This window comes from Pristiophorus japonicus, chromosome 2 (assembly GCF_044704955.1).
Source record: "Pristiophorus japonicus isolate sPriJap1 chromosome 2, sPriJap1.hap1, whole genome shotgun sequence".
NCBI classification, from domain to species: domain Eukaryota; kingdom Metazoa; phylum Chordata; class Chondrichthyes; family Pristiophoridae; genus Pristiophorus; species Pristiophorus japonicus.
This window is the reverse complement of record NC_091978.1, coordinates 268,180,335-268,199,293: the sequence shown is the minus strand read 5'-3', so window position 1 is coordinate 268,199,293 and position 18,959 is coordinate 268,180,335. Positions and strand designations below refer to the sequence as shown.

General features: G+C 44.7%; 1 protein-coding gene across 1 annotated transcript in view; it reads left to right on the top strand.

Moving 5' to 3' along the window:
* The window catches only part of tll1 (tolloid-like 1), a 454,505-nt gene that overhangs the window by 177,006 nt on the left and 258,540 nt on the right, over window positions 1–18,959 (top strand). Inside the window, exons 3-4 of the mRNA XM_070864299.1 lie at window positions 4,428–4,508; window positions 13,052–13,204. Coding sequence (XP_070720400.1) covers window positions 4,428–4,508; window positions 13,052–13,204 — 234 coding nt within the window. The remainder of the gene's footprint in view (window positions 1–4,427; window positions 4,509–13,051; window positions 13,205–18,959) is intronic.

The window sequence follows — 18,959 nt, the reverse complement described above, 5'->3', positions numbered from 1 at the left end:
TTACTTACTAAAATTTACTTAAACACCAAACAGCTACTTAGTAGTTCGCTGCCAATTAAACCAATCTAAAAGTCTGTCTAAAAGAGAATTATACTTACCAGTCAAACAGCCAACCACTTATCAGCTTGGCTGTGACATCACCTCTCGATTTCGCACCCCTCTATCTTTGTCTGCAGCTGGTTGGTCTCTGGACCTCTGTCTCCTACACTCGCAATCCTTATCAGCTGCCCTAGTGTCAGCACTGGTCGGAAAAAGAAGACAAAACAGCACCTGCCACGCCCACTTGCCCAAACTCACCCACTTACCAAGCTCACGCATGCCACTCTATGCTGCTGCACTCCGTGCTCTGCACGAGCTGCCTCTTTTTAAACTGTGTCTAGGTCAGATAAAGATCAGATATAAAGATCAATTTCAGATCTTGCCTCTAATAGTAGTGAAAGGAGACAAGTCTGCCTTACAAGGAAGAAATTGGTAGAGCTCACTGAAGCTGGATTGGGGTGAGATTTTCTGTGTGAAAGCGAGATTTTCATCAATGGATGAGGTTATCAAGAAGTATCCGAAGGTGTTCCATGAAACGGGCAGTCCGATCCAAGGCTTCAAGGCGAGTGTCAAGGTACAGAAGGACGCTGGATCGGTTTACTACAAGTCACATTCCGTACCATATGCACTCAAGGAGAAAGTTGAGCAAGAACTCAAAAGACTAGAGACTGAGAAGATTATTTGTAAGATAGATCGATGTAATTGGGCTTCACCCATTGTTGTTGTACCTAAGTCCGATGGTAAGATAAGATTGTGTGGTGATTATAAAGTAACTGTAAACCAGGTTCTTGAGGGTAATGTCCCCAATACATTGCCGAATATAGAAGATTTGTTCACAACACTGACAGGTGGTCAGATCTTCTCAAAACTGGATCTTACGAATGCCCACTTACAGCTTGAACTAGATGAGGAGTCCAAGTCATGTTTGACTATAAATACTCATCTAGGCCTATATCAATTTAATAGGCTACCGTTTGGAGAGTCTTCCGCCCCTGCCATATTCCAAGGGGTGATGAACCAGATTTTGAAAGGTATTGAAGGAGTAGTATGTTATTTGGATAACATACTAATTTCAGCACCAAATAGGCAAATTCATAATAACATATTGAATGAAGTCCTCAAATGGCTAGAGAAGCGCAGAGTATGAGTGTCTGCTCGTAAGTGTGAGTTATTTAAAAACTCAGTGGAGTACTTAGGGTACAGAGTAGACAAAGATGGTTTACATCCGACCAAGGAAAAACTGGATGCAATCAGAAATGCACCCACTCCCAGGAATGTCACTGAACTTCGTTCATTTTTGGGTCTTTTGAACTATTATGGGAAGCTCCTACCAAATTTGCCTATCGTATTACATCCACTGAATGAACTTTTGAAAAAACAGGTCCATTGGAAGTGGTCAAAAGAATGCGATACAGCATTCAGGGAGTGTAAAAGCAAATTGGTAGAGAGCACCATGTTAGTTCATTATGACATATCTAAGGAGATTAAGCTAGCATGTGATGCCTCTCCATATGGAGTTGGGGCAGTGATCTCTCATGTATCACGTAGTGGGGAGGAGAGACCAATTGCTTTTGCTTCACGCACTCTCAGTGCCAGTGAGAGTCGTTATGCACAAATTGAAAGGGAAGCTTTGGCATTAATTTTTGGGCTTAAGAAGTTTCACAAATACTTGTATAGTCGTAAGTTTACCATAGTTACAGACCACAAGCCCCTAACAGCAATCCTCCATCCAAAGTCCCCAGTTCCAACATTAGCTGCAACCCGAATGCAGAGATGGGCTTTGATTTTGTCAGCATATACATATGATATTGAATACAGACAATTATCTGATTACAGTAATGCTGATGCAATGTCTAGATTGCCTTCCATCACAAGTTACACCCAATAGGGAAGAAGTGTTTTATTTTTCATACATTGATGAACTGCCAGTCACAGCTGAAGAGATTGGTAGAGCAACCAAACGTGACCCAGTGATGTCAAAGGTGTATGAGTATATTGCAAATGGATGGCCAAACCAGGTAACAGATAAAGATACACATCCATTCTTCATTCGTAGGAATGAATTATCAATTGATAAAGATTGTATCATGTGGGGTGCAAGAGTGGTTATACCAAATAAATTCAGATCCAAATTATTCGGAGGCCTCCATGACCAGCACCTGAGAATGTGCTTGACCAAGAGTTTTGCACGCAGTTATTTATGGTGGCCAGGTCCTGATAAAGATATCGAGTAAATCGTGAGTCAGTGTACGACATGTCAATTGGTCAGCAAGCTACCACCATCAGTACCATTACAGCCATGGAAATGGCCTCCCAGGGTGTGGCAAAGGCTACATATTGATTTTGCTGAGTTAGAAGGACAACAATTGTTCATTGTGATTAATAGTCATTTGAAATGGGTTGAGGTGTTCCCACTGTGGAAAATAACAACAAGTAAAACATTGGAAATTTTACGAAGATTATTTTCTTCATTTGGCCTCTCTGAAGAAATTGTTTCAGATAATGGACCACAATTTCATTCAGAAGAATTTGCGCAATTCACAAGCAAAAATGGTGTGAAACGTACCAAGGTTCCACTATTCCATTCTGCTTGAAATGGTGCAGCAGAGCGCACTGTACAAACTGTAAAACGTGCCCTCATAAAACAAATGTTAGTTCCAAATCCAAGGAAACGACAGTTGTCATTGGATCACAAATTGGCTAAGTTTTTGATTACATATCAAAATACTCCTCACATAACTACTGGTAGAACACCAGCAGAGTTGTTTCTCAAATGACAGCCATGAACCAGATTCTCGTTGTTAAAACCACATTTGGCACAGTCCGTAGGAGAGACACAATTAAGACAGAAAGAGAATCATGATAGAGGTAGAGTAAAAGCGACAAGTGTGAAATTAAACCAGAAGGTGAGAGTGAAGAACCATCACCATAAATGGTTGAAGTGGTTAATAGGAAGAGTGGTGAAGATATGTGGTCCTTGCAGATATTTGGTAAAGATGTTTGATATGGACGGGTTAGTTTTGTTCATATTGATCATATTTTACCTACAGACATGGAAGGAGTTGAAGGTGGGAATGATTCAATTATTTCTGACTTATCAGATAGTTTTGATACACCAGTAGCAAATCCTAAATCCAATGTACTGGAAAAAAATCCAGGAGAGAATCAGAATGAAAGTTGAGTCCGAGTCAGGAAAACAAAGAGCCTGAAGTTAGTGAGTTCAAATGAAAATCAAGGAAATTCCGTGGAAGAAAACGTTCCTCAGGATGAGCCTCAAATGAGTGTGAAATCAACACCATGTTTGGAAGGTTCTGTTCGAGAGCGAAGGTATCTTCTTCGAAACAGAAAACAAGTGGTAAAGTTCAATTTGTAAATATGAAAAAAAGAAGTTTATATCCTGTGTTATGTATAAACATGAAAGTTATGTTTGATGTTTGTTATAATAACTTCTTTATTAAGGAGGGAGAAGTGTAATGTCTGTAAGCTTGTAATGTTTGGAGCGCCACACTGTGGATGTGGACATATTGTGTACTGCAACTGCAGAGTTAATACTAAACAGAACCAGGCTGTTCCGGAGGCTTCTAACAGAGCCGCCTGCCATGTTAGGAGCTTTGTGTGCTGTGCTCTGTGAATATATGACAAAATGTACAAAAATAATGATTATTTTTCTTCAGGTAGCAGTGACCTCAAATATATCATACATGTACATTGCTCACCTATCTGTATATTTTTACTGGATTCTAGTACAGTAGTTTGATAGTGACTTATTGAATTCCCTGCAGTTTGCTTCGGTCTTTCTGTACTCAGGTGACTGTAGTCTTGACTGGTAAAAAAGGATAAAATAATACTTGCATTTCACATTGAAACATTTCAAAACACATTACTCGATGAGGTCTTTTTGAAACAATTGATGTTTGTTATGTGTATGGCAGCCTTTCTGTGCCAGTAATGTTTTGCACAAAGCAATGAGTCGAATAACCAGCCAATTTATTTCAGATGGTGTTTATTAAGGGAGGAATGTTGGCTAGGACAGCAGAGCTCCCTCTTCTTAAAATAGAGTGATAGGATCTTAACATCCGTTTGACAGGTAAACAGGATCTTGTTTTACCATCTCATCCAAGGGATGGCACATGTAGCTTTCCCTCAGTATGGTACTGGAGAATCTGCCCAACTCATGCATTCAGGTCCTGTTGCAGGCTTGAAACGATGATTTGTTGAACCAGAGGCAAGCGTATAATTTGCTGAGTCACACTGACAAAAAGTGATAATTTTACTTCAACCTTCATTCTATATAGATTTTTTTTAAATAAACAAAATTATTAGCTTGATTGAATCAGTCTGCACTGTTCGATATCTTTAAGTGTTATTTTTTGCTTATATTTTTAAAGGTGGGTCTGGAGAACACAGAGTTTCAAAAAAGAAAGGAGCAGTTTATCAACTTATAGATCGGATACTGAGATTGGGAACAGGTATTCTTCAAAATAACTTTTTTTTGTTATCAATAGTAAGTGCTGCCAATAAAATATTTTCACCCTTTTAAATATTGATTCTTTTTGGATCTTGAAATAATGCAAACTATATGTTATTTATATATATATATATATATATTCTGCACATTTTTCAAACTGTAAAGGAGATTTCGAGAGATGTGTAGAATCATGAGTCATTTCTTGATTTGAAATGTGCTTTGTATGGGAAACCTGTGCGGTCTCAGTGGACAAATGCAGTAATACTGAGCTATATAAATCAGGAAGGTACCAGGCTCGGTCTTTGTAAAGTAGACGTGAATAGATTTCAGTGGCAATAGTACTGGGCTTGGCTATGGTAATTCTCCCAGTTGAAATTTCTGCCGATAGTGCCTGAGCTCACGTGTGACGAGCAGCCCCTTGTGCGCAGTGGCAGAGGGCAGCTACTGGCCACGTAACTGTATTTCAGCAAGTCTGTGCTGTCAAGAGAAGAGGGGAGAAAGCTGCATGGACAGGAGTCAAAGAGCTCCCCTGATTCAGCTCTGTCCAGAAGATTCTGCCCATCATTTCAATAATGAGGATTAAGCTCAGAAATTTTGGCCAGGTACAACTGCACGGACAATACAGTGTGTGTGTGTGTGTGTGTGTGTGTGCGTGTGTGTATAAAGAAGTGTTCTATATGTAAACTTGTGTATATACCTTGCATAGCCACCAGAGGGCTCATCCTATGGAGTCCCAAGGGATCCCACAATCCCTTGGGAGCACAGTACTTAAGGAAGCCTCACAGACTGGAGAGGCACTCTGGGACTCTGGGGACCCGCAATAAAAGACTAAGGTCACACTTTACTTAGTATCCAGTCAGACTCTTTATTCATACATAACAACTGGTGACGAGACCCAACGATGCAGAGAACAGTAGGCATCCTGGAGAAATTCTCGGAGGGAGATGATTGGGAAACCTTCGTGGAGTGACTTGACCAATACTGCGTCGCCAATGAGCTGGAAGGAGAAGCGAATGCTGCCAAACGAAGGGCGATTCTCCTCACCGTCTGCAGGGCACCAACGTATGGCCTCATGAAGAATCTGCTTGCTCCAGCAAAACTCACAGAGAAATCGTACGATGATTTGTGCACACTGGTCCGAGAGCATCTGAACCTGAAGTAAAGCGTTCTGATGGCGAGGTACCGGTTCTACACCTACAAAAGGTCTGAAGGCCAGGACGTGGCGAGTTATGTCGCCGAGCTAAGACGCCTTGTAGGACATTGCGAATTTGAAAGACATTTGGAGCACACGCTCAGAGACTTTTTCATACTTGGCATTGGCCATGAAATGATACTTCACAAACTTTTGACTGTAGAGACCCCAACCTTGAGTAAGGCCATAGCGATAGTGCAGGCGTTCATTGCCACCAGTGACAATACTAAACAAATCTCTCAGCACACGAGCGCTGCTACAATACTGTGAACAAAGTGATGTTGTTTTCATATCACAACATACAAGGCAGGCCCCACATGCCTGCAGCTGCATGTCCACAGATGTCTCAGAGTCCACCATCTAGGGTGATGAATGTAAGGCCACTAACACCTTATTGGCGCTGCGGGGGTGATCATCGTTTCCATTCATGCTGCTTCAAAGGGTACGTTTTTAAGGGCTGTGGAACAATAGGACACCTCCAACATATGTGCAGGCGAGTGCAAACCCTGTTAATCCTGCAAACCACTATGTTACAGAGGAGAACAAATCCACGGCGGATCACGATAAACCAGATCCTCAGACCGAGGAGGCAGAGGTATATGGGGTGCACACATTTACCACAAAGTGTCCCCCAGTAATGCTGAAGGTTGAATTAAATGGACTCCCGGTGTCAGTGGAGCTGGACACAGGCACGAGCCAGTCCATTATGAACAAAAAGACTTTCGAAAAATTGTGGTGCAGCAAGGCCTCAAAGCCTTCACTCCCATTCTCACGAAACTGAGAACTTGCACAAAGGAACTGATTCCCGTAATCGGCAGTGCTACTGTAAAGGTCTCCTACGATGGAGCGGTGCACAAGCTACCATTCTGGGTGGTACCGGGCGATGGTCCCACGCTGCTCGGCAGCAGCTGGCTGGGAAAGATACACTGAAACTGGGACGACGTCCGAGCGCTCTCATCCGCTGACGACACTTCGTGTGCCCAGGTCTTAAACAATTTCCCTTCGCTGTTCGCACCAGACAACGGGAAGTTCCAAGGAACAAAAGTGCAGATCCACCTAATTCTGGGGTGTGACCTTCCATTACAAGGCAAGAGCAGTACCGTACATGGAGAGAAAGGGTAGAGAGCGAGCTAGACCGGCTACAAAGAGAGGGCATCATTTCGCCGATTGAATTCAACGAGTGGGCCAGTCCAATTGTTCCAGTCCTCAACGGAGACGGCACCGTCAGAATCTGTGGTGATTACAAAGTAACTATCAATCGTTTCTCTCTGCAGGATCAATACCCACTACCAAAGGATAATTACATTTTTGTTACGCTGGCGGGAGGAAAGACATTCACGAAGCTGGACTTGACCTTGGCCTATATGATGCAGGAGCTGGAGGAATCATCGATGGGCCTCACCTACATCAACACGCACAAAGGTCTCTTCATTTGTAACAGATGCCCGTTTGGAATTTGATCAGTCACAGTGATATTCTAGAGAAACATGGAAAGCTTACTGAAGTCGGTCCCGCGCACGGTGGTCTTCCAGGACGACATCTTGGTTAGAGGTAGGGACACAGTCGAGCATCTGCAGAATCTGGAGGACGTTCTTAGTCAACTCAACTGCGTGGGGCTCAGGTTAAAACGCTCGAAGTGCGTTTTCCTGGCGTCTGAAGTGGTGTTCCTGGGGAGAAGAATTGCGGCGGACGACATCAGGCCCACCGATTCAAAGACGGAGGCAATCGAGAATGCACCGAGACCACAGAACATGACGGAGCTGCGGTCATTTCTAGGTCTGCTGAACTACTTTGGTAACTTCTTACCGAGTCTCAGCACACTGTTAGAACCACTGCACGTCTTACTGCTTAAAGGAGATGAATGGGTTTGGGGCAAAAGCCAAGAAAATGCCTTTGTCAAAGCTAGAAAATTGTTATGCTCAAACAAATTGCTTGTGTTATATGATCCATGTAAGCGTTTGGTACTAGCATGTGATGTGTCGTCGTACGGGGTCGGGTGTGTATTGCAACAAGTTAATGATTGTGGGAAACTGCAACCAGTTGCTTATGCATCCAGAAGTCTGTCTAAGGCTGAAAGAGCCTACAGCATGATTGAAAAAAAAAGTGTTAGCGTGTGTCTATGGGGTAAAGAAAATGCATCAATATCTGTTTGGGCTAAAATTTGAATTGGAAACTGAACATAAGCCACTAATATCCCTGCTTTCCGAGAGTAAAGGGATAAATATGAATGCATCGGCCTGCATCCAGAGATGGGCGTTCACGTTGTCCGCATACAACTACGCCATCCGCCACAGGCCAGGCACAGAAAACTGTGCCGATGCTCTCAGTAGGCTGCCACTGCCCACTACGGGGGTGAAAATGGCGCAGCCCGCAGATTTAGTCATGGTTATGGAAGCATTCGAGAGTGAAAGATTAGAACCTGGATGAGCCAGTACACCTTACTGTCCCTAGTAAAAAATTGTGTGCTTCACTGGAGCTGGTCCAGTGTCCCAGTGGAAATCAGGAAGCGATAAAGCCGTACCAGCGGAGCAAAGATGAAATGTCTATGCAGGCTGACTGCCTTCTGTGGGGCAATCGGGTACTGGTCCCCAAGAAGGGCAGAGACACTTTCATCCGTGACCTCCACAGTACCCACCCAGGCATCGTAATGATGAAAGCGATAGCCAGATCCCACATGTGGTGGCCCAGTATCGATGCGGACTTAGAGTCCTGCGTGCACAGATGTAACACATGCTCACAGTTAAGCAATGCACCTAGGGAGGCACCACTAAGTTTATGGTCTTGGCCCTCCAAACCGTGGTCCAGGGTCCATGTCAACTATGCAGGCCTGTTTTCGGGTAAAATGTTCCTTGTGGTTTTAGATGCGTACTCCAAATGGATTGGATGTGAGATAATGTCGGCAAGCACGTCCGCTGCCACCACTGAGAGCCATGTTTGCCATGCACGGACGACCTGATGTCCTGGTGAGCGACAACGGGCCATGTTTTACCAGTGCCGACTTCAAAGAGTTCCTGACCCGTAACGGGGTCAAACATGTTACATCTGCCCCGTTCAAACCAGCATCCAATGGTTAGGTAGAGAGAGCAGTGCAAACTATCAAGCAGGGCTTGAAGAGGGTAACTGAAGGCTCACTGCAGACTCGCCTATCCCGAGTCCTGCTTAGCTACCTCACGAGACCCCACTCGCTCACTGGGATCCCACCTGCTGAATTGCTCATGAAAAGGGCACTCCAGACAAGGCTCGCGTTAGTTCACCCTGATCTACATGAACAGGTGGAGAGCAGGCGGCTTCAACAAAGTACATATCATGATAGCGCAAATGTGTCACGGGAGATTGAAATCAATGATCCTGTATTTGTATTGAATTATGGACAAGGTCCCAAGTGGCTTCCTGGCACTATCATGGCCAAAGAGGGGAGTAGGGTGTTTCGGGTCAAACTTTCAAATGGACTCACCCACCGGAAACATTTGGACCAAATCAAACTCAGATTTACGGATTATCCTGAGCAACCCACTTTGGACTCTACCTTCTTTGACCCCCCAACGTACACACCCAGTGGCAACCGACACCACGAACCCAATACCCGCAGCAGCCCAGCAGGACTCGCCACACCAGGCAGCCCAGCAAGGCCAGCTGCACAGCAGCCCAGCAAGGGCCCAACAAATGATTCAACAAAACCAGCATTTGCACCGAGACGATCAACCAGAGAAAGAAAGGCCCCAGATCGACTCACCTTGTAAATAGTTACACTGTTGACTTTGCGGGCGAGTGTTGTTATATATGTAAACTTGTATATACCTTGCACAGCCACCAGAGGGCTCATCCCCTGGAGTCCCATGGGATCCCACAATCCCTTGGGAGCACAGATACTTAAGGAGGCCTCAGAGGCTGGAGAGGCACTCTGGAGACCTGCAATAAAAGACTAAGGTCACACTTTACTTTGAGCTCACAGTATCCAGTCAGACTCTTTATTCATACATAACAAGATGGACTATGCTTGGCAATGATGTGCTCGATACTCCAAGGCTGTTTAATTTGGGGGATTAGAGCTGACTGGTTTTGATGAAAAAATGGTGGCAACTCACCTCTCTCCCTTCTGGCAGGTCTCATGGCTGCCAACATTTTGGGCGGTCGGTAGCGCTGCCGTTGCCAACAGTCGTTCCACGTGTTTATATGAGGCAGATCATGAAGTCAATGAGTGCGCTGATTTGATGCACGGTCTGCCATTTTGGACGTCGCTGCTCGTTTTAACACCCTCTACTAATCATGGTCAGCTGACCAAGCGTTCAGCGGCAGGCAGTAGCCCCCAACAGCATTATTTAAAAGGGATCATCAAGGTCTTGCCGCTGACACGCTTTTTCAGCTCTGCTGGCTCTGTCTAAGTTTGTGCCACTGTTTGGAGTTTTCTACAGTTATTTAAAGTTGCTGAGGTCACAGGGAGTGTTGCTGCAAGTGGAGAACGCCTTGCTTTTAATTTAAAGGCAATTGCTCACACTACTTGCTCCCAGTGATGGGGGCTAGACTTGTAATCCCCTTCGTGCTTGAGTATGACGGGGAGATGGAGTGGAGGCAGCGAAGATGAAGACAAGATGCTCGCAGAGGGAGGAGGGACAGGAGGGCTCTCAACAGGAGGCCTTTCCCAACTGGGATTTTCTGAGAGCACCTCTCCTGCCTGCACTTAATCCAGGAGCATTGTATTCAGAGGCTCCGCTTTGCCGAAGAGGTGGTCACAGAACTCTGCCAGCTCTTGGAACAGGCCTATATAGCCCCCATCACTGGGACCAAGTAGTGTGAGCAAATGCTTTTAAATGAGAAGCAAGGTGTTCTCTACTTGCAGCAACACTCCCTGTGACCTCAGCAATTTTAAATACTGTAGAAAGCTCCAAACAGTGGCACAAACTTAGACAGAGCCAGCAGAGCTGAAAAAGCGTGTCAGCTGCAAGATCTTGATGATCCCTTTTAAATAATGCTGTTGGGGGCTACTTCCTGCCGCTGAACGCTTGGTCAGCTGATCGTGATTAGTAGAGGGTGTTAAAAGGAGCAGGGACGTCCAAAATGGCAGACCAGGCATCAAATCAGCGCATTCATTGACTCAGAGCAGGGCGATGATGACTCTCCCAGTGACCCTCAAGGTCTCCGTGACCTTCAGTTTTTTTACCAGCGAATCCTTCCGGTCTGCAGCAGGAGACATAGCTAACATCTTCCAGTTCGCCATTCATCGCTGCGTCTGGGAGGTCACAGAGGCTCTCTACTCCAGGAGAAGGGATTTCATTATCTTTTCTTTGAACAGAGAGAAGCAGAGTGAGCGTGCATGTGGCTTTTCCAGGATAGCGGGCTTCCCCATGGTGCAGGTCGCCGTCGACTACACACACGTGGCTTTGTGGGCACTGTAAACCAATCCTCAGCTGTTTTGTAATCACAAAGGCTAATGCTCACTTGTTGTGCAGTTGTGCGACCATGCCCAGCGAATCATAATGGTTAATGCCTGCTGTCCTGACAGCAGCCACGATGTCTTTATCCTGCGCCAGTCAAGTGTGCCAGCAATCTTCCAGCCTGAGGGTGGTTGCTCAGAGACGAGGGCTATCCACTCTGCACCTGGCTCATGACGCCCCTCCACAACTCCACCACTCGTGGCCAGTACTCATATAATGAAAGCCATGCTGCCACCAGGAACCGAGTTGTTTTCTGAAAGGCACAACAGTTGAATGGTGCTAAACATACTCCACCAACAACCATCGGGGTGCTCTAGCAATTGTTCCGCTGCCTTGACCTTCTGGGAGAAGCCTTCCAGTACATGCCGGAGCGGTGTCTGATTTTGTTGTAGTCTGCTGCACGCTTCACAACTTGGGCATGATGACCACACAGCCCTTGCCACCACGGGTTCCGGGACCATCTCAGGAGGAGGAAGAGGAGGAAGAGAAAGAGAAAGATGAAGAGGAGGAGGAAGATGAAGAGGACGCTTGTAATTGAGAAGAGATTGTGGGATGAGGTTGAAATGGGATGTGAGAAGAAGGATTGGGTATGAGCATATCATCAGCAATGCTTTCCACTTCTTCACTCGCCATGGACTCTTATCACTGCCCTTCCAATTATTTGGAACACTGATTCCTTCAGATCAGTTATGTTGCTAACCCTCGCTTAGCCGCCTCTTAGCTTCTGTTGCTCTCTCCTCCTTTGCCTGCAAGAGAAAGAGAAGTGTGTCAGTGAGTCTAGTGTTTGGGTAATGTACCTGCCATGGTTGAATAGTGTGTGCAAGGTGTGAGATGTGGGTGTGAGTGTTGTAGCAGTGTTAAGTGTGTGAGGGTGAAGTGAAGCTGTGATTGTGAGGTATGAGTGGTGATAGTTAGAGATGGCTGATAGGTGAGTAATGGGGATGTGATGCATTGACCAGTGTATGAGACTTGTGGTGCAGATGGTGGGGAATGGCATGTGAAAATGCATTCACTCACCTTGACCACTCGTGTGAAGTCATTAAACTTTTTGTGGCACTGAATCCAGGTCCTGGGAACAACACTCGTCGCAGTGACGGATTGAACTATCTCATTCCAGATTCTTCTACTGTTCAGTCTTGAAGACCTTTCCCCCCTGCAGTACTGATGTCCCATCGTCGTCGGACCCCCAGAACCAGGGCCAGAACAGTATCGCATCTGAAATAAATTTTGCCATTTCTCTTGGGTGTTGCTTTCACCTTACAATGAGGTACTTCGGCAACAAAGCACCTCCCTTTTAAGTAGTGGAGCGAGCCTAGGCCTAACTTTATTGGCCAGTAGACTGCGCCCAATGTTGACACTCCCAGTTGAGCACTGTCAATCAGCAGCACGTTTAGCATTGAGATGCACTACAACCATATAAACGAACAGGTAGCACAAATGTTGCATGCTGCCCTTACCACTTAGAACGGGTGCAGGCAAATATTTTCGGGCCTTATCCAATTTCTAGGCCACTGTGTCAACTTACACTTGAAGAATGGCTATTTAGATGAGGTACAAATGGAACCATAGCCCATGAAAAAAGCACTTGCATTTATATAGCACCTTTCACATCCTCAGGATGTCTCAAAGTGCTTCACATCAATGCAGTTCTTTTGAAGTGTCATCACAATGGCAATACAGGCCAATGAGTCACCATTGTCAGAAGAAGAGGGGCAACTATATAACAATTCCTTAGAAACAAAGTGAAAAACAATAATCTGACAGAAGGCATTTCTAATGAAAATGAATTTAAATTGCAGTTATTGTGTACTTGAAGATATTCCATTCAAAACAAAGATTAATGTGAATCAATTATATATTCATACTCAGAAAATATTCATGAGAAAATCACTTTTTAATTTTAAAAACAATTAATTCCAGACAGTGATCAAAATACCACGGGCAGAGAAAAGAACAACTCAGATGCCTTAAGACGGATTGAAAAGAATAGAGTTCCCAGAGCTGCAACATCACGAGCTGAGAGAATATGGCCAGGGGGTGTCATCCCATACATTATTGGAGGCAATTTCACTGGTGAGAGCTGCTGATGTTTATTTGAAATTGACTAAAAAAACATTGTAAATACCTTTGTGACTTTACACATCTTCCACCCAATTGTTGCCTTAACTGCTACTAACCACCTTAGAGTTTCTTTCAATGATTAGAATCATCAATATTAGGTAAATGCTACTTTTATCTGTGTTGAGGGTGAAGGCTCTTTGCATTGTAAGGTGCTCTACCTACTGCCTAAATTGAGAAGAAACTCAATTTATAAATCCAAATTATTATTTGTGTATTATCCATTGCTTTGCAAAGCAATTGTATAATTGTATTCTGAAAGGCACAGCAGTTGAATGATGCTAATCATACTCCACCAACAACAATGTTGGTTCATAAACAAGATACAAGCAACGCCTTTATTTCTGTGATGTTGTGGTGTCTTCGAGCAGTAGGACCCAGGTCTAAACAATCGTTCCTCATACACTGTGGTTTCAGACTTTCCATAAGGAGACCAGATAGTTTCTCTCAAAAAAGTAAGAGAAAAATCAGACATTTGTCGTTGTTACCAATTCAAGGGAAAATATGATAAATTGGAAAAGAAACAGGAAAGATTTGTCAGTGACACAATGTATGGTATGGCACTGAGGTACATGGAACAGGAAAGAGCCAAGTACAATCCTACGTCAGTGCTGAGTTAACTGATCACTGTCAGGGCATGGATAAGACTGGAAAAGTTGGTTTCATCATTAGGACAGGGAGAGAAAAAAAAAATCAATCATTGTATTTGCTCCAATCACCGTCCGTTGTGATCCTTTCTAGTGTGCATGTGTAGAGGTTGGATGAGAACATGATTGTGATGCCTCTCATGGTAAAATGTCCTAGTGACACTCACATATAGAATGACCACATGGATGAGATACTGGGCTAGGAAGGGAAAATAAATCTAACTCCTGCACTTAGTCGCTATCCAGTGATCTCTGACTGGAAACTACACATGTGGATACAAAGGTGAGAACAGAATCAAGCTTGGAAGTGAGTCCTGTCACAGCTGAATAGCTGATTGATTGAAATTATATTGTGGCACAGGCCTTGATCTGGCTATTATTTATAATGCTAGTAGAGAGCATAATTCATAATTTGCTACCTGTCTTTATTAATGCGGGGGATCCCATTTAATTATTTACCCTGTGTATTCACCCTTGTGTCAGAATTTTCAGACTGGAGTAGTCTTAATACCTATAATTCTACTTCCATTTTGCCTAACCAACTCTCCATATAACTGTTAGTCTTGGTGGACCAATGTTACATTTGCGATTTCCTTCCAATTATTATTACAGCCACACTTCATAGCTGTTATATAAATTGTTACACACATGCTCTAGCCTAGCTTCACACATGTTGCTTTTAGCTCTTATTCTTCTTTGGCTCACAAGTATGTTTATGTAATGACAATAATATCAATATTTTCACTAGATGTGCTTTGTCCTAATTTCAAGTATATATTCGAATGCTGACGATATTGGTATAAAAACATTTAAGTGTATCCTTAAGTGCATTCTTATCTTTATTTGATCCTTTTCTATTTGCATTTCTTTATTTTGTACTAAACATCATTGCCTCCTCCTACTCCTGAGACATTTGCACATATCTGTTGACCAAAGTATGAACCCCACTCCCAATCCACTGAAGCTGGCTCCTACTTACTGGTTTCAAGTTTTATACTGACACCTTGTGCCCGATAATAACCAAGATAGAATGGGAGCGGGGCAGAGGGGGGTGAGATTTGCGGATGGGAAACCGGTAATAAGTGTTTCCCACAAGTCCAGCCGAATTTAACGGCAGGACCTGATTTAAATGTTTGCATTAGGTTTCCTGTCTGACAGCCAGCCAGCTTATTACGCTGGAATGCAGCTGGAGCAGATTGGAGGTAAATCTGATACCATGGTGGGAATCGTTGGTGGGGTGAGTCAAAGATCGGGGCGGCGGGGAGTGAGTCAGAGCAGAATGTAAACAATATGAGTGTCATTACTTATACTAACTTTGCACTGAATAATACATCCTCTGAAGCCTTGGCTCAATGTCGAAACAGGTCATTCATGTTTCAACTCCCACATTTGTCAAAGGTAAATTAGGGTTTCACTTTCTTTATTCTGAGAAACTAATACCTTCTGAAATTACTGTATAGTTTTGGTTCATGGTATGTACATTGGGCACATTGGTTCTTCCAAAGGAACATGGAGAGTCTGTTGAAATCGGTTCCACGCACCGTTGTATTTCAGGATGACATCCTAATCACTGGTCGCGACACCACCGAACACCTGCACAACCTGCAAGAGGTTTTAAGTCGACTAAATAGAGTTGGACTCCGGTTGAAACGATCTAAGTGTGTCTTCCTGGCACCAGAGGTAGAATTCCTGGGGAGGAAGATTGTGGCAGACAGCATTAGGCCCCCGGACTCAAAGACAGAGGCCATCAAGAATGCACCCAGACCACGAAATGTAACGGAGTTGCGCTCGTTCCTGGGACTCCTCAATTATTTCGGTAACTTTCTTCCAGGGTTGAGCACCTTGCTCAAACTGTTGCACAACTTGCTACGCAAGGGAGACGACTGGGTTTCGGGTCAAAATCAAGAGGCCGCCTTCAAAAAGGCCAGAAAATTGCTGTGTTCGAACAAGTTGCTTGTATTGTATGACCCAAGAAAACTTGTTTTAGCATGTGACGCATCACCGTACGGTGTCAGGTGTGTTTTACAGCAAGCAAATGTAGCGGGCAAACTCCAACCGGTTGCATATGCGTCTATCCAAGTCCGAAAGAGCCTACAGTATGGTCGAGAAGGAGGTTTTGACCTGTGTCTATGGGGTAAAAAAAATGCACTAGTATTTGATCGGACTCAGGTTTGAGTTAGAAAATGACCACAAGCCCCTAATCTCACTGTTTTCGGAAAGCAAAGGCATAACCACCAGTGCTTCATCGCGAATCCAAAGATGGGCACTAACACTGTCGGCCTGCGATTATACGATCCGCCACAGGCCAGGCATTGAGAACTGCGCCGATGCCCTCAGCCGGCTACCGTTGCCCACCACCGGGGTGGAAATGGCGTAGCACGCAGACCTGGTAATGGACGTCTTCAAAAGCGAAGGGTCACCCGTAACGGCCCGCCAGATCAGGACCTGGACCAACCAGGACCCTGTGTTATTTCTTGTAAAAAGCTGGTCAGCGGTCTCAAGAGAAATGCAAGACGAGATAAAGCCGTTTCACCTTCGTAAATACGAAATGTCCATCCAATCGGATTGCCTCTTATGGGGCAACCGCGTCGTCCTGCCAAAAAAAGGCAGGGCAACCTTCATACGCGATGTACACAGTGCCCACCCATGCATAGTCATGATGAAGGCTATTGCAAGGTCCCACATCTGATGGCCCAGCATTGACTCGGACTTGGAGTCATGCGTGCGCCAGTATAACACTTGCTCACAATTGAGCAATGCCCCCAGGGAGGCTCCACTTAGTCTGTGGTCCTGGCCCTCAAAACCATGGTCCAGGATCCACGTAGATTATGCGGGTCCCTTTCGAAAAAAAATGTTCTTCGTTGTAGTGGATGCCTACTCTAAGTGGATTGAATGTGTAATAATGGCATCCAGCATGTCCAACGCCACCATTGAAAGCCTCAGGGTCATGTTTGCCACCCATGGCTTGCCCGACATTCTGGTCAGCGACAATGGTCTGTGTTTCACCAGCTCAGAATTCAATGAATTCTTGACCCGTAGTGGCATCAAGCATGTCAGGTCAGCCCCGTTCAAACCCACATCCAACGGCCAAGCGGAGCGGGCAGTTCAAACCATAAAGCAGAACTTGAAATGCATCACGGAAGGCTCCTTACAAACCCGCCTATCCCGGGTGCTGATTAATTACAGGACACGACCCCACTCATTTACCGGGGTCCCCCCGTGGAGTTACTAATGAAACGTGCACTCAAAACCAGGCTCTCCTTCGTCCACCCGGACCTTAATGATCAGGTGGAAACCAGGCATTATCGGCAAAACATTTACCATGATCGCGTGGCTGTATCACGCGACATCACTGTAAACAACCCACTGTTTGTGCTGTATCGTGGTCATGGCCCCAAATGGGTCGCTGGCACTGTTTTAGCCAAGGAGGGAAATAGTGTTTTTTGTCAAACTGCTCATTGGACAAACGTGCAGAAAACATTTGGACCAGAACAAATTGTGATTTACAAGTAACCAGGAACTATCGGGAGATGACCTTACCTTCAGCGATCCACCTACACACACCCAATCAGCAACAGACCTAGCTGCCAACCACGAGGATGATCCCACCATCTCCAACAGCCCAGTCAGACCAACAGCGCTGCAAGACAGAAGTGGCCCGACCAATTCACCCATGCCAAAAGTGACACTCAGACGATCAACTAGGGAGCGCAGAGTTCCGGATCGCCTCAACCTGTAACTAATTCGCATCAAAGACTTTGGGGGGGAATGTTGTCATAAATGTATACTCCTGTATATACTATGCTGGTATCACTAGAGGGTGCAACTGTGGGAGGCCCAGGCAGGAGCTGTATAAAAGGCTGGTCACCACATTACTGCCTCACTCTGAGGTACAATAAAGAGACTAAGGTCACAGCAGTTCAAGCACAGCACTAGGCCTCGTGGAATTATTCTGCAAATAAGTAGAGACATATTAACTGGTGACATGGACAGTTAAGCACATGTTGAGGATTAAGATAGCGTAGTGAGGGATTTGAACAGGTTCGATGTGGAACTTTCAGGACCCAGTCAAACATAAAGAAAGAACTTGCATTTATATCACGCTTGTCATATCCTCAGGACGTTCCAAAGCCCTTAACAGCCAATGAAGTACTTTTGAAATGTAGTCACTGTTGTAATCTAGGAAACACAGCAGACAATTAGCACACAGCAAAGTCCCAGAAATAGCAATGAGGTAATCAACAGATAATCTGTTTTTTAGTAATGCTGATTGAGGGACAAGTATTGACCAGGACACCAGGGAGAGCTCCACTGCTGTTCTTCGAAGAGCACCATGTGTTCTTTTACAGCTACTTGAGAGGAAAGACAAGGCCTCAGTTTAAGGTCTCATCCAAAAGAAGGAACTCTCTGTTGGTTTGTGGCATTGTTCAAAGGTTGGGGCAATCTGGATGTGTGTATGTATATGTAGGAGGGAATTTCTGGGTCATATAGACTTCCAGATTGCCCAGTACTCTGTGACTTCCAAGTGGAAGCTATACATTATCTATTCCAACAGGCATGTATCCATAGATGTTTTACCAACATGTTTTAGCGGGGACGGCCGTGAGGGAGAATGCATCTCCTTGCCACTGGCAGTGGCAGATGTGCTACTCAGGATTTGCCAGGGGGAAATTAGACCTTTTAAATTATCAACAGCCACTGGAGAGCTATGATTTTACAAATACACACTACCGTGAGCAGTGGCAGGCAATCGCAGGCATTGTACTTGGCTGTCAAGGTTCCATGCTGGAAAGGTGCATTTGTAAAATTGTCCCGATAAAGTACAAAGCATCTTGAAAAGTTACATTTTCTTATAACAGTTGTGGCAATCTTGAGCAACTGGGTTGTGAGAAGATGGCATTGTGGCTGCTCCCACCCATGGGAAGGGAAGGATATTATAGCAGGTAAAACTCAGATGGCTTTGTGGTGAGAGAGAGAGTGGGGAGGGTGAAGCGCTGTTTGATTGCTGCCCATTATTATTCAATTATAATTAAATAAATAGCGTGTTTAGAGATTTGTCAAGA